Here is a 25,154-nt window from a genome sequence, read left to right on the forward strand (position 1 = left end):
TGTGAGGCGTCAGCCCCGCCCACCCCCCCTCTACCGCTCAGGCCACTGCGTCACCGCCCCTCCCTTTCCGGCCGGCAGCTTCCGCCCCGTCCCCCTTCCTCGCGCCTCCCGCCGCCGCTTTCCTCTCTTCCCCCCCCCCCCCCCCCCCCCAACTTCCACTTCCCGGCCCCGACCTCGCGCGAAGCCGCGCACCGCCCCCGTGCGGCGGGCGGCGCGCGCTGCACCCCCCCCCCCGCACACACCACCGCCACCCCCCCACACCTCCCCCCCCCTCTCCTCACACCCCCCCCCCCCGCCCCCCCCCGTTCGGCGGCTTTGACTCTCCCGGGCCGGGATATCTATGAGGCGAAGGACGATACCATGAAAGCCGGGCGGGTGGTGGATCGGGGTCAACGCCGCGTAGGGGGAACGGGGGTTTTCTCTATGGGGGTTCGGCCGTAGTAAAGAGCGGCGTCTCCCCGGGGCGCGATCCGCCACCACCACCTCCTCCTCCCTCCCCCTCGGGGCCTCCTGAGGAGGATGGCGACGGCGGCCGCCCCGACCCAGCTCGAAGCCGGTGGGTATCGCTAGAGCGGCGGAGGCGGGGGGGACACACACACACACACGGAAGGACGGACGGGGACGCGACTGCCCTCCGCCCCGCCGGCCGCCCCCCCACCCCCCCCACCCCGTGTAACCGTGTCTCCTTCTCCCGCAGAGCTCTACTACCTGATCGCCCGGTTCCTACAGTCCGGACCCTGCAAGAAATCCGCCCAGGTGAGTGGGGAGACCGGGGAGGGGGGGGGTCCGGGACCGGGGACGGGACGGGGCAGGAGGGCGGCGGTTGGGGGGGGGGGGGTGTGAAGCGGCTGATGTGCGGACACCGGACTCACGTCCTTTGTGTGTCTGTGTGTCCGTCTCTCCTCCAGGTGCTGGTGGAGGAGCTGGAGGAGCACCAGGTAAGCGCCTGCCCCGGCAAGGACGGGGGAAGCCCTCGGGACGGTGTGTGTGTGTGGTGGTCGTGGTGGGAGAAGGGGGGGGGGGGGGGATATGTCGGGGGTTGCCCTGTCCCCGTCTAACGCGGCCCATCTCCTCCCGGGGCTCCGGGAGACCCTGCGGGAACGCGCGGGTGCCCCCGCCGTGGGGGGCAGCGGTGGAGGGGCTCCTCCCCGGGGCGGGCTGGCACCGGCGGGCTGGGGAAGGGGAAGGGGGGGGGGGGTTCCCCTCGCCCAGCCCGGGGAGGGGTCGCTCCGCGTTGGGTCGGCCCGGGAGGGGGTCTGACGGCCGCCTCCCGTCCCCTTCCTCCCACCCTCTTTCCCTCCCGCAGCTGATCCCCCGCCGCCTGGACTGGCAGGGCAAGGAGCACCGCCGGAGCTTCGAGGACCTGGTGAGCCAAGTTTCACTCACGACTTCCCCGACAAGTTCCCCCACCCCCGCCGCCGCTCCCCGTCCCGTGCTGTGTCCCCCTCCTCTTCCTCCTCCTCCTCACGCCCGTCTTCCCTCACGGGGCTACGGGCTGAGCCCCGCCGAGGGCCGCGACTGCCGCCGGGCCGAGGGGGGGGTGCGGGCCGGGCCGGAGCGGACCGGGGGGGGGGACACGACACGGAACACACACACCGGGACGGGACAGGGGACGGGGGGGTGTATGGCGGCGGCGGGGGGGGGGCTGCTTGGTGCCGTGACTGACTGCGACGTGCTATTGTGGGGCCGGGAGGGTTATCTGAGGGCACGTACCGGGACCCAGCCCGGCGAATGGCGCCGCGTCTTACAAGCCGAAGAGCGGCGGGAGGCGATGGAAGGCGGTAGTTGATTGGCTGCGACGCCGCGGAGGAACTGGCAGGGATGGACGGGATGGGGCGGGGGGGCCGGTTCTCCGCGTCCGTCGCCGGCCGCCGCTCCTCAGCCGGGGCGGGGGCGGTTCTCCTGACGGGCCTCCCCATCCCGGGGATGTCGGGGCGCTCCGGCCGCCTTTTGGCAACCCCCGTGCCCCCGCCGCCTCACCGACAGGGTGTCGTGTCCCCCCCCCACTCCCCCACCCCGGGCTGCCGGTGAGCGGCGCCGACAGGGCCTCGGGGCTGACAAGGCCTCGGTATCCCCCCCCCCCCCCCCGCCCACGCCCGAAGGGGAAACGTCGGCGTGGCCAAAACACAGCGGGCACCCGTGGGCTGGAAGAAGGCCGCCGGGATCGGGTTCCTGTCATCGCCCGGCCCCGGGGGGCGGCGGGCAGCGCCGGGGCCTGGGCCGGGCCGGGGGGAGGGGGGGGGCGGATTACATGTCGACGTGCCGCCGGGCCCGTCGCCGGTCAGAGCTGCTGGTCTGGTTCAGGGATTCCTGGCCTGCGGCGGCAGGCTCTGGTACAACCCTGCTCCTCACCGGGGCGGCTGGGCCTGCTTTAATATACCTTAAAAAAAAAAAGGGGGGGGGAGATTTTTAGGAAATGTGACGTTGAAACTATTAAACGGCTGTGAAATATGTGGAGTGGCTGCGTTTGCTAGATACAAACCATAGGAATATCTGTCATTGAGAAAGGTCAGCTTCCCTCTGTGCTGCCAAGGGGCCGGCTGCGTGGGGATGGCCCTTCTCCCGTGGGGGGGCCCGGAGATGCGCGTGTTCTTACCGGCCTCCGCGTGAAAGCAGCGGGACTGAAAAGTCATTTTGATTTGTTTCCAAAGGGTGCGGATGGCCTTGTTTTCATTTCTAGGAGCTCTGGGTAATAACGTATAGTGGTGATTTAGCAGTTGGAATGCTGTAAACTTACTAATAGCTTTTATAATATTGATAAACCGCATACGTTTGATCATCACTGTCTCCCCACCTGGAAGGAATTGAAAGTACCATCTCGCACAGTGCAATGGTGATGTGGGATTTTGACATCGCTGTTGCTCAAACTGCTTTGTAGCTTGCTCAAGAGTCAGTTTTCCACTCTAGCAATATTGTAGGAGCTCAGATGCAGATGGGAGAGCTCCTTGCGTCAAGATGAGACGTTTGTACCTGCTGGCTTTCCCTTTCCAAAGTGTATTAAGAATTTAAGAAGAATGTTATGCTTCATCATACCTCTTGTGGATAATTCTGGGACTGTATATTGAGTGAACAGACATGGAGTAAGTACTGCATTCAATAAATTTTAATGCTGTACGGTCTTCCTTGAGAACCTGAAATCTAACTATAGGCTGTTTCAGGCTTAGCTTGTGACTGCACCCGGTACCCGAGAGGAATATTAACGGTGGCAGCATGAAGTCTGGTTTCAGACATACTGGTTTTGCTTAATCAGTTACATTAACGTATACATTTTCTCCATTAATTCTATGGGGCACAGATAGAAAAGCTTTAAACCCTTCTTTCTGTGTATTAGATAGCATTGGTGAAGCTGTGTCCTTTTCTTTGAAATTTCAGAAACGGGAAACAAACTGGTGTAAAGTGAGTCTTGGAGTTAAGGGGAAATTGCTTCTCGCTGTATAGAATTATCAAAAATAAGTATAAGATTTTTTTATTCCATCTTAAACTAATCAACAGTAATGAGTCCTTTTAGATTGCCTTTTTTTTTCTGGTATTATTTAACTGTTTAACATGATTTACAGTGAGGAACAGGACTCTAAAGGAATCGTTACAGTGAGGCAGGTTGGTGCTGGGTAGGATGAACTGAGCTTCTCTCTATTAATCCTCAGACTGAAGCTTTCCCTGTTGAGGATGTTGAAGAAGGGCCTTTTTTCCTCTCCTTGCTTAGGGTCTCTGATGTATTTGGAATTTGGACCTTGGGTGCAGATGATTGTATATTAACCCAAACTACTCGACTTCAGGGCTAGCTAGATGTCTGAATGTCTGGTTTAGAACAAGGCCAGGGTTGTGAAGAACACAAATAACTCTGACCTTCATTTCGGTTATCTCAGTCACATAATGAACCAAAAATAAATTACAGATGCTAGCGATTGGAGATAAAGTGTTTTTCTACCCGTTTCTCCTTTTTCAGCACTTACAGACAGAAAACCAAATTCAGTTACAATCTCTGTCTAGTGTTGCAACTACACTGGTCAGGCAGGCCTGAGATAATCGAACCCAATGAGAGTTGAAAAACCCAGAGAAGTCTGATTTTTTTTCTTTGTTTGTTTGCCCAGTATTCTGCTTTGGCCAATCTGACAAAGTATTCCTTGTTCTAATTGCTGAGTTTTCAACTTTGTTTTCCATTCTCAGTTTGACTGTTCAGGTTAGCGTTGGTATTTTTCAGAAAATAGACCGATACTCTTGCTATTGAGTATGTTGTTATTGCTCTTGGGGCTTTTGGAAACGGTAAAGATGTAACAACCAAATCGCCTACTAGGTGACTTTTATCTAGGGAATGTTTGCTCCCACTTCACTCGAGCTTTTAGTCAAGATCTGAAAACTCTCTGTTGAGATTTCTTTTTCTTTTTTTATTTGAATTTGGTCTTTTACTTTAAATGTCAGGTACCGCAAGGCAGAAGAGTAATTTAAGACACGCTAATAAGAATCGTACCTAGTGAGCAAAACCACGCAGAGAATACTAGTTTACGTGCATTTGTGTTCCCTTTGTCTTTTCCGCTTATTTCTACTTTGGAGTACTTTTTGTGTGCAACATGTGGCTGCCTGTCTAGGTAATTGTCCAGGTGTACTCCAGAGCGGTTTTTACTTTGTTACTGACTGCCGGTGGTCTTGAGACATGAAACGTGTTTGTAAAGGGGAGGGTTCTCGCTCTACTTATGAAGGCCTGAAGTATGTCAAACTTGCACGCAGTTAGTACTCCTATTTTAAATTAACCATAGCAGTTCAGTGCGGAGTCAGCAGTTGTACAGACGAGTCAAGCTGAACCGACTCAGATTATCAGAGCAGTCTCCAGTGGCCTGCTCTTTGAAATTATCTTTCTTTGTTCCTGATAAAGATGACTGCCTCTGGTCTGGTTTTCAAGAACTTTTTGATGGGCTGTCTCTTCTGGCTCAGCCCACTTTGGTCTTGGTGCTGAAGATAAGTATAATTTCAGGAAAAACAGAAAATCAGCTATTGTTGGACAGTGGAGAGTTTGCATCCCTGAATGGCTGTGCTGGTGTGGAACAGCTTATTGGCTTTGGCTTTGAGTTTCTGCCTTACCCATCTGCATTGATCTAAAACTAGCTATGAGTCTGAGGTGCTGTTATTTATAGATATTGCCAATCCCAGCATTAGCAGCAGAGAGATGTTACGGTTTTGTCACCTCGGGAAAATGTCATCTGGTAGCATGGTAGTTCCAACCTGTTCTCTCTGGGGAAACCGAGTGGATAATGGCATTTTAAATTCATGTGTATTTGCATACTGTTGGCATCTTGTGCAAGTCCGGTATCTGAGCTTTCTTTTGCTGAGATTCCATATTTGAGGTGTTGAGTAACTTCCTGCTTGCTCAGCTGCCTTGGTCCTCTTGGTCTCCTCTGCTGCTTCTTGATACAGTTGTCAATTGATTCTTAATTGATTGTTATTTTGGCAAATGAGAGAAGTGTCGTACGACTGCCTAGAGGTTAGAAATCTGCTGCTGATGCACAACTGCCTGCCTGCCCACATGGGACTAGGTACGAAGGCATCTTCGAAGGTCTGCGTTGCTGCCTGTGTTGCTGCCATTATGCAGCTCTTGCATCAAGTTTAGTCTGTGCTTTGAAGCAATGTTTTGCTGGGCTTCCCAAAAGAGATGTTTCAGAGCTATCTGGTTCCAATCCCTGGGAAGACAGACATCTTATTATAAGTAGTAATCACAAAGAGTCTTTTTTTTGTTTGTTTGTTTCCTGTTTATTGAAACCTTCCTTGGAGGAGAAATTGTTGGCAGTCATACCAGGGAATTTTCTTTGTTTGTTTCAGGGATCAACAAGCTTCTTGCCTGTGGTCTTAGCTGCCCAGTGAGGACCCTTTGCTCAGTAGTCTTTGAGATTACATGGTAATGCTCCAACAACAGAGGCATAAACAGGTTTAGGGGTATGACTTTCTCCTAGCCCTGGCGTGACTTCACTAATAGTTCTTTATTTGCAGCTGCTTATCACTGTAGCAACTTATTTGCATATACCAGTTCAAGCAGTCTTGACTGTGTTACATTCACCCATGGTTGTTTATGTAGATTTTTTTTTTTTTAAAAGAAGGGATTCGCTTTGCCCAAATCTTGAAAGTTTTTAGATCCATAAGACCTGTGTGGTTACTGCATCAGAGGACTCTTCTGTGGTGCTGTGGCATTCTTGTGTTCTCACATTTTGACCTTTACAGGGTCCTTCAGATCTTAAGGCAACAAAACATTTTTTTCTTAATAGTTTATCCCAGGGTGCAGAACTTGCTCTCCCTTAGAACTTTTTCAGCTCTTCTGCGTTATTTTAACATGCTCTTTTGAAAGCTCTTGTTAAGCATGGTTTTGGCCTGTATTACTTGTCTCTAATTTTTTCTAATTTTCTAATAATTTTCTAAAATATTTTCTAATATTCTAAAAACATTTTCTAATATATTTGAGGGGGTGACAATACCCTTGCCGTTGGTTAATTTTGCCATATGAGGTTTGGACTAGCATACACTAAGAGGCATGGCTACAACTGATGCTGAGCTTTGCCTTTTCCCATCCTTCGTTTAATGAAAATCTGGTTTGGGAGACTTTGTTTTTCTCAGCTGCATGTTTGCAGCTTCATGTTTTGGAAGGATACTTAAAATCCATTTACAGCTATCTCGCGCAGAGGTGAAAGGAAGGATTTTTGTTTGAAGTTCTTTTGGGAACCTGAAAATAGAATTGCTTGTTTTGCTCTGGGCTGCAGTTTAAGCATTTTATCTGGAAGTTATGGAAAAAAATCTCCAGGAGAATTTGCTGCTATTGCTGCCTGCCTATGTAGCTGTTTGGTGATAACAACAGTGATAATATTCAGATTAAGGGCCGCTTGTTTGGGCTGTTCTGTCTTGTAGAAACATGAAAGTGTGCAGGGAAAGAAGCCTTTCTTCTGTAGTATGGCGTGGTTCTGATTGCAGGTGGCAAATCTGGTGAGTAGGGCATGTTAGTAAAGTGAATGGTCACTTTGATACCTGCCTGGTCTGTGCGATATGCTCCATGTTAAATGTCGCTTAGAAAAGTTTACAATCGAATAAAACCATGTGCTAAAATCTAGATGCTTCAGCAGCTCACTTGTGCTGATTTAACTCTGGCTCCATGATGGATTTGCCAATTTTTCTGGTCTGGGCAGCGATCAAGCAGATGTCTGGTACCCTGAGCTGCTTAACGTCTGGATGTCCCAGGCAAACTGCCACCAGGCATGTGCAGATAACTGCCACGTGCTCCGTGAGTCTGGCGCATACATCTTTCATCTTTGAATGTTGGCCGGTCCGCACAGGTGTTGATGGTCGGTCTCTTTGCTATTATTTATAAAACTGTGGCTTAATTTGCGGATCTTTAAGCAACAAAATGCCTTTCCGTTTCTGAGTAGATGCACTGAGTTACTCAGCACTGCTTGTTGAATAACTTGTGCTCTGTCTCCACAGTAGGATATTTGCTGCCAGGCTTAATTCAGCACCTCTCTCTAGACATAGAATAGCGGCAATACTTCAACACCAGCGAGCTCCCGAGTGAAAAGGGAAGCGGTTTGCTGCATTACACTAGGAGAACGGTTTGGACTTTCTGTGAAATTTTATATTTCCAGAGAGTGATATGGTTTAGTTTTTTTCCTACCCTAGAAGCAAAATGTAAAATTCCACAGCTTCTGGATTGGTTACTCTTTTTGATCTTTTAATCTTAAGCTTGATAAATTGCTAGAATTGGCAGTTGTTGACCGAGAAGCATGTTACTAATTATCAGAGATGTAAAAAAAGATTTTCATACTCAGATTTTATTAAATTACAGATTCTCTCTTTAGAATTGCATTTGCTTCAGATCCTCTCAGATCCCTTACATACTGAAGGGAGGCTAATGCAGGATAATAAAATAATTTGTAGCTTTAACACACTTATAATATTTCAGGAATGACTAAGAACAATAGGCAAATACAAAAGTTCGGATAATCCTTTTATCTCGTTTTGACTTGTGTTATATCATGTAATTTACAATGAAAGACAATTCATGCTTATACACCAAACTTCACTGGCTGTACAATTGGGAAGGTACTCCTTTTGGAACTCTGTGATTTTGGGGCGGGGTGGGGGAGAAGTTAGAATGGCTGGAGAAACCAATCAGTGCAAGAGAGCAATCATGGGGTCATTCCTTGACGCTCACAGTATGAAAAGTCATGGAATGGGACCATGTTAATGCAGTCATCAGGTTTATCTTTCCTGCAGAGGTACAATTCTTCTGTTTCCATCAAAAGACCAGAGCCGTATCTTTAACATGCAGTGACTGAAAGGATGTGTGGGGAAGCCTGTCTCTCTTCTGTAAGAGATTCCATTTGGATTGGAAGAGTTTTGTGGTTGGGTTTAATTAAATGATAATTTGTATATATCATTAGAAAAGCCTTTCCTTTTTTTTTTTTTTAATTTAAAATCTTATTTGTGGGATGGTGTTGATCCTGCTTGAGGTGCAGGTGATTACATTATACAGCACATGACTCACTGCCTTGAGCCCCGTAGCACCACTGCTGTTGCCCAATTGGAACGAACGATTTCCCAATGACAAGTAGTAATAATCTGTTTGATGACATAGTTCAGCGAACAATGTTTTGGCAGCAGGTCTGAGTGAAGTACTTACCTTTTCCTCCTTCCCAATGTGTGCCACTCCCTCCGGTGTGCTGGGGCAGGAGCTGGGCATATCCTTGGGGTCTGGGTAGGCAGGATACCTGGGCCTATCAGATGATGCTCTGCTGTTGAAAGAAGTGGTCCTGTTCCTTCCTTTCCACCAGCTCTGACGCTTCCCTGAATCACAGTCAGCTTTGCTAAACCTGGCAGAAAACCTTTCCCTTCTTTTGCCGGGTGAGCGTTCCTAGCCAGGGGAGCTGAAACGGCTCCCTCCGCAGTAGATGAATGCCAGTCCTGATGCAGAGGGGAGCTTGGCTGTGGTTTTAGCCAGGCTGGGGAATCATTCTGGCTCACTGCAGCTGCACAAAAACTTGTCCTGTCCCACCAGGAGGGAACTGCCCTGTCACTGGACACATATGAAGTGGTCATGCAGGAGAAAGGGGTGTGTGCAGGCACATGCCTGCTATTATTTCTTTACAATGACCACTGTTCTGGCCCTTTCAGGTCAGCTTTAGTATTATTTGGCATTAGTTTGTGGCTTGGTAAAACAAAAAAACTGGTTTATGACAAACTCTTTCTTCGTAATATTGCAACAGATACAAAAGTTGTAAATAGTTCTAACGCAACTATTCTTTCCATCGTCCATCGCAGGTACTTAAGAGCTGAGTGACGTGTTACTGTCGATCTTTAAAAAGGAGATGGGTGTAGCTGTATGTCCTGTGTCAAAGGGGCTAAGTAAGCTCTGATGTTGGGTTTTTGATGCCAGCTAGTAAATATAGTAAAAGTCAGGCAAGTGCAGGACATTCTGGATGATGAAGCACAGTTTAGTTGCTATTTGAACAGACTGTCAGAAAAACTATTGTCTCTCCATAGAAAACAGTCTCGGTCTAAAGGGAAAAAAGAAGAATGTTTTCTCGACGTGACAAATTAGGAGCCTACATGTGTGGGTCTTCAAGATACCTACTCCCAGGAGCTAAAAACTGGAGACTGGGTATTGCTATTAGGATAATGTTTAGGGGTTTTAGGCTTTGGCACGTGTGCTTCTTACAATAATGTGAGCGTCTGGCAAGGGTGTTTCAGCTAAGCAAGAAATGTGAAAAGAATGAACTGAAGGGTAAAAAAGGCTTAAAAAACCTCCCCAGGCAGTACTTTGTTTGATCAGAGTACTGCACTGGGAACTCTTGAGTTTCAGGGGTTTTTGTTTGTTATTAAGGGGTATCCTAAATCACGACTGTAGCTACTACCACCTGAAATTTCTGGTCTGACTTTTTCAACGCTCCATGTCACTTTAAAAGACATCTTTGGTGTAATTAATTTTGAGGGAGTTTTCAGGGGGTTTAGACTTGATTTCAGTAACTTTAACACTTCAATACGAGCCAAACAGAGAAATACCACTAGAAGCAAGAATAAAACAATATTCAAACATCTGTGTTATTTGTATGTTTAGGTGGCTGTCAATGCACACATCCCTCCGGATTATCTTCTTAGGATCTGTGAGAGACTTGGACCCCTTTTAGACAAGGAAATCCCACAGAGTGTCCTAGGTGTGCAGACTTTGCTAGGTGTCGGGCGCCAGTCTCTATTAAGGGCCGCAAAAGGTAAGATTCTCAATTTATGTGTGATTGACTTTTATTTTAATGATCAAACCCCCTTTTGTTTCGATTCATATTGTGGTGTCTGTGTATGTCTGCGTGAACCCTGGTTTGTCTCCTATGCCTGTCAGCTTTCTTGTTGCAGTCTTGCTAAAATGCAGTTATTGCTGGCTCTGTTACATACATGTTTCCTTGGTTGAAAATGCCATCTTAAGCAGTTCTTGCCTACAGTTGCTTGATCCTGCTACTTGCTTCCTCTTCCTCTCCTCCCCAGTGTGCTGGACTGGTGTTTGTGTAAATGGTGTGATGAACTGGATTAGAGATTTGATCCATCTGAAATACAGCCATTTTTTTCATTTACACATGCCTGTGTCTAAAATAACCCAGCAGTCTGTATATTTTGCTGGGCTGTTTTTCAGGCTGATTTGTTCCATTTGTTCCTGTTATTTGATTCCCTGGCCACGCAGGCAGCTGTGTCGGCTTCAAGGGCAGGGTGGCATTTGGGGCAGCAGTTAGAGGGTGGGAGAAGGCGAGACTGAGTCTTCCATGGTAATTCCTGTTTGTCCTTGCTTCAAGTTAATTTGAACGAAAGCCCCCTTTCCTTTCATGAATAGAGCACTAGTCCTACTCCTTTTGAAAAACTACGCTGCTTGAGATAATGATCCTGAGAGCACAGTTTCGTGTTAAAACTAAACAGATCTGAGAGCCATCTGCTATTGAAAAGAGTGGTTCCTCCCTTTCCTCCTCACTCCACGTCCCTGCCACTTTGTCCCTGTAGGAGCCAGAACTTACTTGATCCTGTGATGTGCTGATTCAGAGAGCTAAAATGTTGCAAAATTTGTTATTGCTGTTGTAGTGAATTAAATTAGCTTTTGGAAGGATCAGAGTGCTGGAGGTGGCACAGGCAGCAGGAGCATCGTTCTGGGAGAGGAGCAGGGATGGGAGAGCAGGACCTTCCTGTTTCAGTGGCAGTTGAGCACTTAATTTACTGCATGCTGTGAAGTCACACTCTGATGCTAACAAGGACTGTAGCATTCTGCTGATCCACTGGATATCACCTGGAGGGATGTGCTGTTTGCAAACACATTTCCTTACGCAAAGTTTTGGGGCTGAGTCTTGTTTGGCCTATGCTTTGCTATAACAGGGTGGAGAACTTGAGGTTTGCAGGGAGGTCTGCAGAGAAACATTCCTTCATTTCACATTCAGTTTGCATCTTAGAAGAAAACAGCAACAAAACGTAAAGAGAAAATAAACATTTTTGTGCAGGGAAACAGAAGTTTCTTAGGTGAATTAGGGGACAGAGGCTAGATGAATCACTGAAAGATGCAGTGCTTCCTAAGCCGTGTGATAAATTCATTGCAAAGAGATTTCTACTAGATTAATGGTGCAGCTTTTTCCCCTTCAGAAAAAGGTGCTGTGATATTGTGCCATTTGGTGTGTAAACCACGCTCACTAATATGAAACAGCTTACCTTTTTCAAAGTTGAAATACATGGATTTCCGCTCCCTCTAGTTGTGCATCAGTATGAAGTTTCCATTTACCGTTAGTATTTATAGGTATTTTGATCTATTTTAGAGAGTATGAGTGCTGTTTTTAATGTGTATGGTTGTAATACTCTGTGGTACAGTTTGGATTTTAATCAGAAGGTGCTCTCGGGAGTCTCTTTGAGTCACGTAAGCTTGTGCACTTCATATTCAGAGATCTAAAGGGTGATACACAGATCCACCAATCTGTGGCACTATCCTTCTGTTTCAGTCCTTATTCACCATGGAAGCTCATTTCTCTCTTTCCAGATGGCCAGAAATGGAAGAAGTCCAGGTCTAATTTCTGAGGCACTCTGAACAGTCTCAGAAAAATCACTATTGTTCTAGAGAGAAGGCTCTCTGAGGCCAGTTGGCAGCAGATAGCTGGAGAGTCTTTAAAGAAAACAGTCTTCATTTTAAAAACAATTTTTTTTGGGGGGTGGGGTGCAGAGGAGAATCTGAAACAAGGGCATATTGCCACCAATTGCAGGAAAACAGATATATTGAAAAAAAAATCTCACTTTTCCCACTTTCAGGGAGCAAACGTGTGCGTGTATGTGTGTTCTCGAATGTACAGCTCATAAGAAGAGGTCCTGTATGTGTTGGGATTGCCGAAGGACTAAAAGCATGCCGAAGTTCAATCTTGTCTCAATACAAAGTGCACCCCCTTTTTTCCATTCTCTTTTTCTTTCCGTCAGTTTAGGCTCCCTACTCACCAAGATGAAGCAAAAATAAGCTGAACCATTTACCGTTATATTGCTTAGGAACTAGAAATCAGAGTAGCAATCTCCTTTAAGTGTTAGATCTCTGACAAACTATTTAAAAAGACAAAATTTCATTTTGGGATGCTGGGAGTGGTGCTTGATGCTCTTGATTCTAAGAAGAATAGGTCAGCTGGACCTGGTTTGGCCGATTGTTTCACTAACCTGCTGTTAATCTTGCTGGTACAGACTTCAGACATACGCTATGGAAAGGATCTGCATTTGCAGCTCTTCACAGGGGCCGGCCTCCCGAACTACCTGTAAATTATGGGAAACCACCGAACGTGGGTGAGTTCTGAAACATACATAAGGTGTTTTGGTTTTTTTTTTTTTTTTTTCTTCACTGTATTTTTATTACTGTTCTAGCTGAAAGTTACAGTTACTGAGTGAAACACTAGTATGGGTTTGCACTAATGGCTTTTTTGACATTTCACTGTGAATTAGTCTGAAAAAAGTTTCTCACTGACAACAGAATAACCCTTTCCGTATTACTTAGGCTTGGATATTCCATAAGGTGTGTACACATGTTAAAACATTGCAGCCAAGTTGAAAAGCTTTGCACGTTAACTTCCTGTTCAGAGAGCAATGTGCTTAAGTATTTTTTTATTATACACCTACATAATATGTACATATGCTTATAATATTGAATAGGCATGGTCACAGGAGCATGTAGACAATCTTTTCCTTCAGGAATCTTAGCCAGAACAAAGTGCCTGGCTCCCAGGGAACTTTTTTGACTCAAGAATTCATTTTAGTTTGATTATGACAGAAAACAGACGGCTTGCAACATCCCTCTTCAAAAAGGAAATAATCACCAAACCAACATTTGTATTACTTCAGTTTCACTTATCCACATAGTTAGATAAAGAACTTGTATAAAGCATAGATATACGTAGGCATTCAGCTTACATATCATCAAAGAGCTTCTCTGTTTTGCTTGAACTGAAAAGTATTTTCCTTGTATGGTCTGAACTTTCATTAACTATTTTTATAGCAAACAAATTTGATTCTTACAGGCATAAATATAAGTCCTGTTGGTCATGATTTGTGTCTTACTAGGGTATTTGATCTGTATTTACCATGTTAGTGTTTGTGCAAATATATAGACTTTTCCTGGTTTCTTAGGGAATCCATTCACGTATGTTTCTCCCATCCCTTTGGAGCTGTACGGATGATGATGGCAGTCTTCTGTTTTTACCATGTCTGTTCCTCTATTTGTGCTTCTGCGCTTTCTCTCTCATTACGAAAAATTGATCTTTGTCAGACACAAAAGTGACAAAGCCTGGGCTGTTTGTGGTTGAAATCGATAGCACGCTTTGCATAAGGTCTGTGGTGTTGTGGCAGCAGTGTGATGGAATAGCAAAGTTAATTATGGGTCTTCTGTATGAAAAAGAAATGGCCATTTGCCTGGAACTAGTGCATAGGGAGCTATTGCATTAGTACTTTTCCTGCTTTTGTCAGATAATTTATGAGTCATACTGTGGACGTTAAAAAAAGAAAACTATTTCCATATATTAGTATGGTTACTTCTGTACATATCTATGTATTTACTCTTTTAGGCTGGTTCTGCAGTTATTTTATTGTTAGCAGTTGGGCTGATGGATTACTAATAGGCTGGATTATAGATTTATTGCACACACTCAACTTCTGTAGTTGCATTTCTGTAAGGACTCCTGGATCAGTTCTTTCATAAGAGGAGAATCAGACCATGTGTTTTTGGAATATGCAGTATTATTAATGAACCATACTAGCAGATAGGACTTCAGCATTTGTCATGCTTTCATGACAAAGGTCTGGGCTGCTTGCTTGGTGACTGTTTAGTGACGTAGAGAACAGAATGATTTGTTGATTTTGGTGTTTGCCTATGAATCATTTTTTAAGAAATGCAAAGGTGTTATATGGGAAAGGGTCTTTTATAGCCAGGAATGAATTTTTATAAGTATTGATTCTGGGAAGAGTACAGTCCTCCTTGGTGTAGATACATAAACTGCCAGTAGGAGAGGAAAATGCATCTAAAGATTAAAATAAGAAGTTGACTATACTTAAGCTGTACAGGAGGCAGGTGTTTGGTTTTGGGATTTCCCATTGTTAATCATGAAGTGGAAATCACAAAATTCTTTTGTGTATATTTGTGCAAAACGGGTGCTTTTTTCTAGTGAGTAGTGACAGCCACAGATGCTGCAGTGTGCGTGTGTATTGTTCTAAAATACAAGATGAAGAAGTATGCCCAGCCTCTTTAATATTTTGGCATAATTGTGAGTTCCCATAGTGTGCTGGCTTAGTCAGATTGAGTTTTCTGGAATTACTTGCTGAGGTAGTTGGGCTGAAGTAATAGACACCCATAATAATTTGTGTTCATGAGTGAGATGTAATGATTACGTAATTGCCAGTGTAGACTGGTAAATAAGGTATAGAACTAGCAGCTAAAAAAATTCTTACATTGTTTCCCTTCCAGTAATAAAGATTTAAGCTTACCACCAGAAGTGTGTTTTTCTGCTGTGAGAATGGGATTACTTGTGGTTGCCTTCCCAGCTGGAAGAGTCGGTAGCTGCAGTGGTTTGCCTTTCCATCTGGTTGGGGTTGGGATGCAACCTTGTGATCTGTACTCCAAAATTAAAAGGTCATGGACAGTGGAACTGGAGCAAGAAATCAGTGTTGCCTTTTCCCAGCATGTTTGTGCAGAGCCAGGAATCTTCTGGTTGGGGGAGTCTCCGAGAAAGTGCTGACCTGTGGAAGTCGTTCTCAGGCACATGTTGTTTGTGTGTTGACTCTTGGAGGACTGTGGTGATCTGCTGGGGGAGGAGAGGAAGGGAAAATGCTGTCGTAGCTTTATGCTGCTGACAGGATAACAAGGTGAATACAGTGATGATGGTCTTTTTGACTGTTTCTCTGCAGGTTTTGCAGTAGTGGTATGTTTAAGACTCCCTTTGTGCTCTTCCAGTCAGAAGGCTGAAAGATTGGTCATACAGTACCTCAGCAATGGGAGTTACTCACATATGATAAACTTGCTTTTGAATACGACTTTGATTTTGTCAGGACTTTTTTTTTTTTTTTGGCAGGCAACACGAAGCAGATTAGAAAGAAGGTTGTTTTCCCTCTTTTGTTGATTACCAGAGCTGTTCTAACCCAAGTATGAAAATCTTTATGTGGGTAACTGTTGTTAGTGAAAATAACAGAGAATTTGAAAGCAGAAAGTTGATAGCATAGTCCCAATGAACAAGCAATTCAGCTCTATGGAAATTTACAGTCAAGGTGATCCAGCTACCTTAGGCCTGCCAAATAGCAGTGCTCTGATGAGGTCAGAAATCAATGATGTTTCTCTGCTGTAAATGAGTTCTGTGAGGTCAGCAGCTATGAAAGCTGGAACGCTTCGTTCTTTTGGTGCTTTTACTGGGTCTAGCTGTCTTTGTGGCCACACATCCACTCTCTGAGAAGATATTTTGCATGTGTGAGCCAACTGTGTTTATTTCCCAGCGTTCTTGTGAAATCGAGACTTGTGTTTCTTCTGCACACTGTGAGTGGTACCCAATCTTCATGCTTGATCAGGCCCTGCGATGAGGTCACAGCTTACTCATTACATGTCCTGGCTATGTAAGATGTTATGTCCTCTTTATGAAGTTGTAGTGATCATTTCAGAGGGTAAAATAGTATGTGAAGTCATCACCATTGATACTAGAGAAACTATTTTTAAGACAAATGTTTGTACCACTATTCTGTTTTCTATTTTTCGCTTGCAAAAACTGGAGTGAGGCAAGGGTTTATAGGGAGAGGAAGAATTGAAGCAGTTTGAAACCTGCTGCAGCTAGGTGACTTTGTCCATGGTGAAATGTTTTAATTCCTTCTGAAGCTGTGACTTAACTTTGAAATTTGTGATGTCTGATGATTGTTTTGTAAATTTCGTTTTCACTGATGGGTTATTGTTGCGGGGTTTTGGTTTTATCCTTCCTAGGTGAGCTTTCTTGCAAGGGTTTTTACATTTGTGCTGTTACTGCTAGTAGAATGGATTGTGATTCAAGAATTACTGTTGTACAGCGTATATGACTCTCCTCTGCCCCCTGCAACTGTGCCCATACTTGCACCAAGAACTCTAATTTTCCCGAAGGTGTGATCTTCAAGGACCAAGGACTGTGAGAAAGAAACAGAAAAATGCATGCATTTTACCATGTCACCCTTGGTTAGTACGACAGGTTGGCAATTCGAGGAAGCACTGGTGTGTGTCTGTAAGCCAGGGCTTTCCCCAGCATGCCAGGAGCTGGCTGTGCTGGTGCCGAGGCGGGAGCAGGGAGAGAAAGCCCACCTCTCATGGCAGCATCAGAGGCATTTCTGTACCTAGGTAGGAGTCATTTCAGCAGCTGGAAGTGAGGAACTTCATCTGAGAAGGAGGCCCTTCTGTTTGTGGACAAAACTAACTTACTTTTTTTAACAAGAAGGCTAGATGTGCTCACTTTTTATGTGAAATAACATCAATGCAGTTTTGAAAGTTTTTCCTGGCAGGGAATAGTGAGGGGGTAGACTTGGCAGCTCTTATGCCCAATATGGCATGAAGTACAGCAGCTAATTAGATAGGTTGCTAAAAGTTTTTAGGGCTACTATGTTGCTACTTCTCTGTGTGGGATTTGGGTGGGTTTTTAGTGCTTTTAGGCCTTGTGAGGGCAATAACTTTATTGTACTGAAGAAAACAAACTTAATGGGGATTTTTGTCATGTGTGGGGAATTCCCTATTTAGATATTGTGTATTAATCTTCCACCAAAAAATAGGAGAACTGGAACTGGGGTGGTTTGTTTTGTTTCGTTGCAGGTTTTTACTTTGCAGTGCCTTTGAAGGCAGTGGTAGTTTATAAAGTGTGGGAAGACAAAAATCTCGGTCACAGCTTTGTGTGTGTGGCATAGGTTTCTGGTATGCCCTAAGCATTTCTATAGTGAGGATCAGATACATTGAATACATGCTACTTTTTGTTCAAAGATGCTGTTGCTTTGATGAAGATGATACTCCTTATGGCACAACAGTAGTTCTGTATTTCTCTGAAACTTGTGATTGAAGCGTTTCATAAGCAGTGCTTCTTATTCTTTAATTATCCATGGGAGATTGAGGAGTCTTGTCCCCATTGTGCAAATAGGGAAATAGACACAGAAAAAGTGAAATTACTTTCACGTCCTCTGAAGCTGAACTGATTGCAAGTCTGGGAATTGACCGGAAAAGTTAGGCGCCAAGGGCCAAATGAAAGGCTGTGTGAGTTAGGTGCCTGACTCTTCGCTGTACCTTTTAGAGTTTGCTTCGTGTGATTTACAGCAAACAGCAGCGGTAAATTTTCAGAAGGATTGCATAGGAACACTGTAGGACGCAGAAGGTGTTGTGATTATTGGGAATATTTTGAGATGCAAGTATACCTTTTTGATTCACGCAGTTCTTTGTGTGCTTAAAAGAAAAAATGTTCAAAGCAGTTTGAAATTGTTTAAAGGCAGATACACTGTTATTATGTACTTAAGTGATTTAAGCATTGAAAGGCACAGCAGAGTTACTGTATTGCTAAACGACTACACCTCTGTGTTGTCCTAACAGTGTCCACAGTGTGGGGGAAGGGGAGGTGTAACATTTTTAAGAACTTAACTTTTAAGATGGCATACCTAAATAGTAAATAGAGTAATGTGTAGGCAAACCTGACGGTACCTTTGTACAGCATTTATCACTACAGGATCTCTGTGCCTTCCTGTGGGGAAAAAGGGTTAAAGATTTCATTTTTACTTTGCTAGGGGAGACAGTTTCATGTAACAGTTACTCTATAATATCAGATATCAATTGAATAGTAGGTCGATAGTAAATTAATTTGGTTTAGTGTGTTTTGCTTTTTTAGTATTGCTGAATATGTGTTTTTACATGAAAAACAAATATTGACTGAAGGTGAGGTCACGCTGGGAGCTTGACGACTTTTGCAAGCATCTACACCTTTTATGGAACTTTTTTTTTTCTCATATGTAGTGTTTCAGTTGCATTGAGTGATTAAAAATAGTCCAAATTTCAGAGCATAAAACTGAGAAATGAAAATACTTTCTGCAAATCTGGAAACAATTTATTTTTCTTGCCCATTTATCTCTCTGCTTGTATATAAATACTTCAGTTGTGTAAATTTACAGAAGTGTTATGGGTTAGTAACCCTTTAAAATGGTGCTTCTCGACTTTGTAGATTTTTTTTTTTAACATGTTCCATAATCTTTTTTGTGTAGATAGGCAATGCTACGTTGATACAATTAAGAAAATGGGTCAAGTTGTTCACTATACTTTTAAACTAAAGGACTGAAAGGCACTAAAGAGCTTCGTGCCGCTCCTGTGAAGCCCTGCCTACTTCAATGTGCAGTAGACAAGATAAGGGGTTTCTTCAGGGAGCCTGCTATCGCAAGGACTCAGCGAAACCCACTGATATAGCAACGTTAGATCCTTAAGTGCCATTGAAGAAAACTTTAAAATCCAAAGTTCAAGTGGTATAAATTAGGATAGGTGAAATTCAGTACCCCAAATGATCTCAGATTACGCATCAAATCAAAGATTAGAATTAGGATCTTTCTGTGTTCTACAGCCATAAGCCAGCAAAGGCACATAGGTGCCTGTTTTCTCCTTTCCTTGTCTAGTGGAAAGATTCATAGTTATCATCAGTGAAACTGCTAACAGTGCTTTTTTACATGATGTTTTTCTATATTTAGATTTCAGGCTGTTCTTGTAAGGACTCATAGGTTTAGCAATATGAAATAATTTGTTGTTGTTGCAGTTTTTTCTTGTGCTTGCCATTCTTTTGACTGGGGCTTTTTCCATTAGTGCCACGTATTTCTTATTCTTCAGTTACATTACCATAGAAATGCATCGATGTTGCTGCTGCTGCTTATAATGAGAGAGGTTTTGTGAGAAACATGTGGAAGACCGTTGACCCTCACGTATGATCTGGAACTCATTTCAAAGAAGGATTTTGATCACAAAAAAAGCACTTAAACTATTATTATACTCAAAAAATAAATTTGTTGTAATTGTTTTAAGGAAATCATATGTTACTAATACCATGTTTGCCAAATCCATGTAGAATAAATGTACCTGTTGCCTGTTCATGAACTGAACACTTGGAATAACTTCTAGCTGTGATGGGAACTTTATTTTGCTTTAATTTTTGTATAAGAAAGCAGGTGCAGTGTATGGTGTGGTAGATATTGAAAGGCTTCATCAGGAGTGGGCTTTCTTTTTACAAGACTACAGAATGTTCTGATAAGGTGGAAGGGGCTCTGATTTATTGATTATAATAATAAAGCTGTTACCAAATATTATATTTGATTTAATATTTATTTACTTTGAGCTCTGGTTAAAATTAATGTATTAGTTTTCCTCTTGTTTTGTTTTTCTCTCCCAGTAAATATAATTTCTGCCAGGCAATTAACTGGATATGGACGTTTCAGCCACTTGTTCCCAACGTCCACCTACCAACACATGAAAATGCATAAGAGGATTTTGGGACATCTGTCATCTGTTTATTGTATAGCCTTTGATCGCAGTGGGAGAAGAATTTTTACAGTAAGTTTAAAAATTGTACTTTTCTTGGAAGATTGCTTTGCTTGGTTTGATTTCTTTCTTTCTTGAGTCCTGCAACAGCCTTTTAGTCACTGATTGAGATGCAGACATGGCTTCCAGAAAAAGAAGGGAAGAAAAATCTTTAAATGTATGGAAAACCCATCTCTTTCTATGCTAATTTTCACTTTTCACTTGACTTGGTATTTTAAAATTGCTCACGGCTCTGGTAGACTGAAACTTAGTCAGCTATTTGCTTCCCCATGTAGAACCTTACAGCAGGGTTGTTCAGGTCCAAAGCTTGCAACCCTCACTTGAGACATGTGCTCATTCTTCTTTATTTATCATCTTTGTTGCTGAATGGCACCTGCAGTATTCTGGGATTTGGATTTAATTTGCATGCTGCTTGCTGGGTTAAATCTTAACACTTTTTTTAAAACTATGTTTTACCTTTTGGTAACCTTGGAAATGCTGGCAATCCTTTCCTTACATTTCAGTAAAAACTTGTTGATGAATAGAAGACCTCATTACTTCATCTGCAATTTACTTCTCAACTAAATTTACTTTCTAGAACTTGTAGTATGTCAGTGAATATAAGAATATTATTTTAAGTTTTTCTCCAGAATATTTTAACATACATTTCTGTGATACTGCCCTTGCTTTTTGTTGTGCATATTTAAAAATTAACAGCTTTTTCAAATTAATAATGCATCTTTTAACTGTTAATGTTAATCTCTGTCTTGTCTTGTCTTTGCCCTTGTCTCTTATCAATAGGAGTTTAGAAACAGATTATCTGGCAGGCTAATTGTTGCCTTTGTGTTCTTGCTAGCTTCTCCACTCATAAATTGATCAGATAGAGATGTTGTTAATGATAATTACTCTGGGTCACAGTGAGGGCCTTTCCATTTTTGTTTATGCCATAAAGAAATCTTTCTCATCTGCAGTTATATGAAGAACTGAAAGTGATTTGTGTTTGAATTTAGCTGCAGTTAATAAAATGTAATGTAAAGTCAAATGATGTTGATATTGCAGTTAGTTTTATTGTGTTATGTTCCTGAATATATAGTAGCAATCCTAGCCCCCTAGTGTTAGTATTCTTTGTAGTATCTGAATAGTGGAAAGGTCTGTGAACTGTCTAAAAATTCTTGGTAATGCTGGGATTGAGTATGAAATTATGTAGCTGCTACTATAAGTAAAAATATTTTACAGTGATATGCATTGGATATGCTTTTGAATTGTGTCCTGTCCGGAACTGAAATCTCACTGACATAGCATTTCAGTTGCATGTGATGTTGCACGGTTTCTTTCTTTGAGTGGTCCAACTTTCTTCTGTTAACAGAAATTGAACCTCATGGTACAGCTGCCTTACAGCTCCAGGAGCACGGCAGAGGCTCTGAGATCCCTCAGATGCTTAAGTGTTCTTTTTCCTTAGAGCTTAAGTCTTATGATCGCTTTGATTTTACTACTGGCTTGATCCGGCTCACACAGATAAATAGGTCTTTTGGTAGTATGTAATGAAACATTTTATCTTCTTAAATTTATTTTAATTACTACTGAACTGTACTGAGAGGAGTTGTATTAACAGCAGTAATCATATCTTAGTATGAAACATAAGAGAGTGGCTTCTGGTTTATAAATATCTAAATTCCTGACCCCACAAGGTGATTCCCAAACTCAGGTAGTTGTGCCTCTGTGGAATCCCACTGAAGTTGTTCTTCTGGCAGGTTCATGACGCAGTAGTGCTTTAGATACCTGTTTGTCTACAGCGCACATGTGTATTATGCACACATAAAATGTGTATGTTATTTTATATAATCTTTGGAAATTTTTGTGTGCCATTAGGGGTCAGATGATTGTTTGGTCAAAATCTGGGCTACAGATGATGGGCGCCTGCTCTCAACGTTGCGAGGACACTCAGCTGAAATTTCTGACATGGCTGTTAACTACGAGAACACGCTGCTTGCTGCAGGCAGTTGTGATAAAGTAGTCCGAGTATGGTGTCTTCGAACCTGTGCCCCAGTTGCAGTGCTGCAGGGCCATTCAGCTTCCATTACTTCCATACAGGTAAGGAATGACATTTTATTCCTAAACCCTTGAATTAAAATGGTACTAAGAGATGTGGACTAGCAATCGGGGATCAAGTATATCTTTTCATCTCTGGCGCCTAGATTTGCCCCAACTCGAGGGTGTTGTTTCCTGGCAAACTCAGTCCTGCACAGTGGCCAACATCTGCCTGAGGGGATGATCCTGCTTCTTCCAGCTGCCTTTAACTATGTGGTCCCATTGCTGCTTCCCTAGATCTAGCAAATGCATGGCTACCGAGAGCATCAGATCAACCAGCTGAGCCAGGGAGACATGGCTGGCATCTCTGGTGGTAGTCCTTGCATAGCGGTTGAACCAAGTCGTGTGTTCGCAGAGAATGTTTATATTTCAGAGGAATACTGTCAGCTGAAAATCCTTATTTCACATTGCTTATTTGCTCGTTATCTTGGCCTGTACCATAAAGAGCCGTTCTGGATATTGTACCGTACATAGACACTGCAGCAGCCGCAGTACAGCACAGATCAGGGTTTGCAGAGAATCTGCGCTTGCGCCCATGTAGTTTCAGTTGTGTGGCAAGTGCCCAGTGAGCAATAGCGGAACAGGACAAAGAAAAAAAGACTAAACTGCCGGCACCCAGTTGTCTAGTGGTGGCACAGTCAGTAATGGCTAGTAATTTGCAGTTTATTTGCTTTAAAAAAAACCACAACTGCCAGGCAGAAACTTCCAACAAAATAAAATTCCAGGATAAAAAAGACAATCCCTGCAATTTGGCAGGTTATGCACATAGAGGGGAGAACACATGGGAAACGAGAATCCCTCTCTTCTGGAGCTTTGCTGCCTTAGATTCATCACAGTCTTCTCCAACATGCCAGTAGTCCCTGGGAGTCTCATTTCTCCCCCTCTTGCCTACAGTTCCAATTTCATCTGATTTTTCACTATGCCACAAGTTAGTTACTTTAAGGTGATTGTTTTGTATACATATTTTACAACCTGGTTTTGTATATTATTTGTTAATGTGATATGTTAATGCATCACTCACAAGCTTTTTGTAAAACTCTGGTAATTTAGAGAATAATCACAATCAGTCATGGCTTTTTGAGGAACCAGTGCTTGATCCCTTTATCAAAAACCAGATAGCCAGAGGTTTAAAGGTATTGCTGCAGTTACGAAATTAAAGTGAGAGGCTTCGGAATGAAAAGATTTCCTGCTCCTTAGAGGCAGAGGAGAGGTTCAGGAAGAGGGAGGGAGTGGGAGTCCTACTGTGCTGCTGTTTTTTGTTGGGCTTGGATGCAGGAATCATTTTTGTCTTTGTTACCATATTTGATCCAGTTCTATCACAGAAAGAAGTAATTCCTCATCTTGTTGCCCCCTTAAAAGGGTCTAGGCTTGTTTCATTTCTCCAATTTACTAACTTTTATGTGGTAGAAACAAAGACTTGCTAGTCAAAATGTAGGTGTTTTCCATTTCCTCAGCTTTATTTTTATGGAAGTTCAGATTCTGTGATTATCCCTCATACTGCTCTCTGTACTCCCGGTGAGAAAGCTAATATATTCGTGAAAAAGATTCGTATCAACATCCATTTACAAGTTTCCAGCATGTAAGGGGAGAAAGAAATTAGTTGGTTTAACTGTTACAACTTTATTTTTAGTTCTCTCCGGCAAGGAAAGGAACAACACGATACCTCACTTCTACTGGTGCTGACGGAACAATCTGTTTCTGGCAGTGGCACGCTAACACCATGAAATTTAAGTAAGCCTGTTTAGATAATTTTAATTATCTTGAATAAAGGACGAATTTATTTTGAGTTTTAGCATGGAGAGGAATGCTGAGATAATTAAATAAGGGCATGTTCCTTCTCAGTAAACAAGTTTCTCGGGATATGTTCTCCCATAGACACACTGTGCGGGAGTGCCATACCAGTGTATGGGGCAGGGAGAGCTTTCAGGGAGTCTATGGCATTATAACCCATAGGGGAGGCAGAGATCAGGGCTATTATTTCTGGGTTTTGTGCTTTGCAAGCCAGTGTTGTGGAAGAACTTTCAGCTTTTATGTTTAGGACTAAATCCTTGTCCAAAATGTACAGGCAGAAGAATTTATTTGCTTTTAATCAGAACACCACTCATATGTAGACGACATTAAACTCATACTTAATAGGGAGTAAATGTTATTAGACTAACCGTTCGCCAGGTTCTGTTTTAAATAGATTTGAATTGGTGAGTATCGTGATAAATAAGTTAAATAGTCTTTTCAATTTAGAAAATGATAGTTTTCTTACTAAACTAAGGAAGAAAATTACTAAAATGAAAAATAAGTTTTAGCAAGCTTAGGTGAGAATTCTGAAATAAAGAGACTTAGGATGGGCCAACTGACCTTAACCTGCTGAGCTGCAGTGCACTATTCTTGTTGAACGGCATCGGAATAAAGTAATGAAAAGTAAAAATGTTGTGTTGTTGCATATAGGGATCGCCCTGTAAAATTTGCAGAGAGGTCCAGGCCTGGTGTTCAGATATCTTGTTCATCTTTCAGTTCCGGTACGTATGCATTGTAAGGTAGCTGAAAGTATTTTATGAACTATAATTCCTTTGGTGACAGGACTGTTACTTCTTTTTTAATACAAATGGTATTAAACCCCTTTTCAGTTAATTATAGCACTGTCAAATTGTGATTGTTTGAAATTTTCCATGCTAAGCATCTGCCTCAAGCTGCTTTTTCTCTCTTTTTTTTCTATAATTTAAGATAAAATGTCTTGATTTACTTCCAAGGAAGACTATGCTTTCAGTCTGTTGTTTTGCACATCAGAGATTTTTCTTTGTAATGTTCTTTTAAGGTTTTATCTTGTAAAGTTTTTGAGTGAAAAGTTCTTGAAATCTGGCAGTCAGGTGGCCTCTGTTCGAAGGTTACACTTTTGCTAATCTTCCACATTTGGCTAAGTTCTAGGAGGATCATTTCAATGTGTTTGAAAATGTTAGCTTGACTGACATCCTTTGTTGCGGCTTTGAATTCTCAAAAATAGTGATTTTTTTAGAAACAAAATTATGTAATTTCTCATTAATTT

The 25,154-nt window shown here is 43.1% G+C and overlaps 1 protein-coding gene across 3 annotated transcripts in view; it reads left to right on the forward strand.

Annotated features, from left to right (window-relative positions):
- The first annotated feature begins 315 nt into the window (after positions 1-315).
- Positions 316-25,154, forward strand: part of BRWD3 (bromodomain and WD repeat domain containing 3) — a 63,958-nt gene continuing 39,119 nt past the window's right edge. The window contains exons 1-10 of one of the 3 annotated variants that reach the window (XM_075054464.1): positions 316-556; positions 698-756; positions 909-938; positions 1,307-1,366; positions 10,085-10,235; positions 12,703-12,801; positions 19,872-20,062; positions 21,899-22,120; positions 23,748-23,848; positions 24,560-24,630. In XM_075054464.1, the coding sequence (XP_074910565.1) occupies positions 520-556; positions 698-756; positions 909-938; positions 1,307-1,366; positions 10,085-10,235; positions 12,703-12,801; positions 19,872-20,062; positions 21,899-22,120; positions 23,748-23,848; positions 24,560-24,630 (1,021 nt within the window). In that variant the 5' untranslated portion in view covers positions 316-519. The remainder of the gene's footprint in view (positions 557-697; positions 757-908; positions 939-1,306; positions 1,367-10,084; positions 10,236-12,702; positions 12,802-19,871; positions 20,063-21,898; positions 22,121-23,747; positions 23,849-24,559; positions 24,631-25,154) is intronic. The other 2 variants (XM_075054462.1, XM_075054463.1) reach the window with 2 other exon arrangements.

This window comes from Buteo buteo, chromosome 22, assembly GCF_964188355.1.
Source record: "Buteo buteo chromosome 22, bButBut1.hap1.1, whole genome shotgun sequence".
Taxonomy (NCBI): Eukaryota; Metazoa; Chordata; class Aves; order Accipitriformes; family Accipitridae; genus Buteo; species Buteo buteo.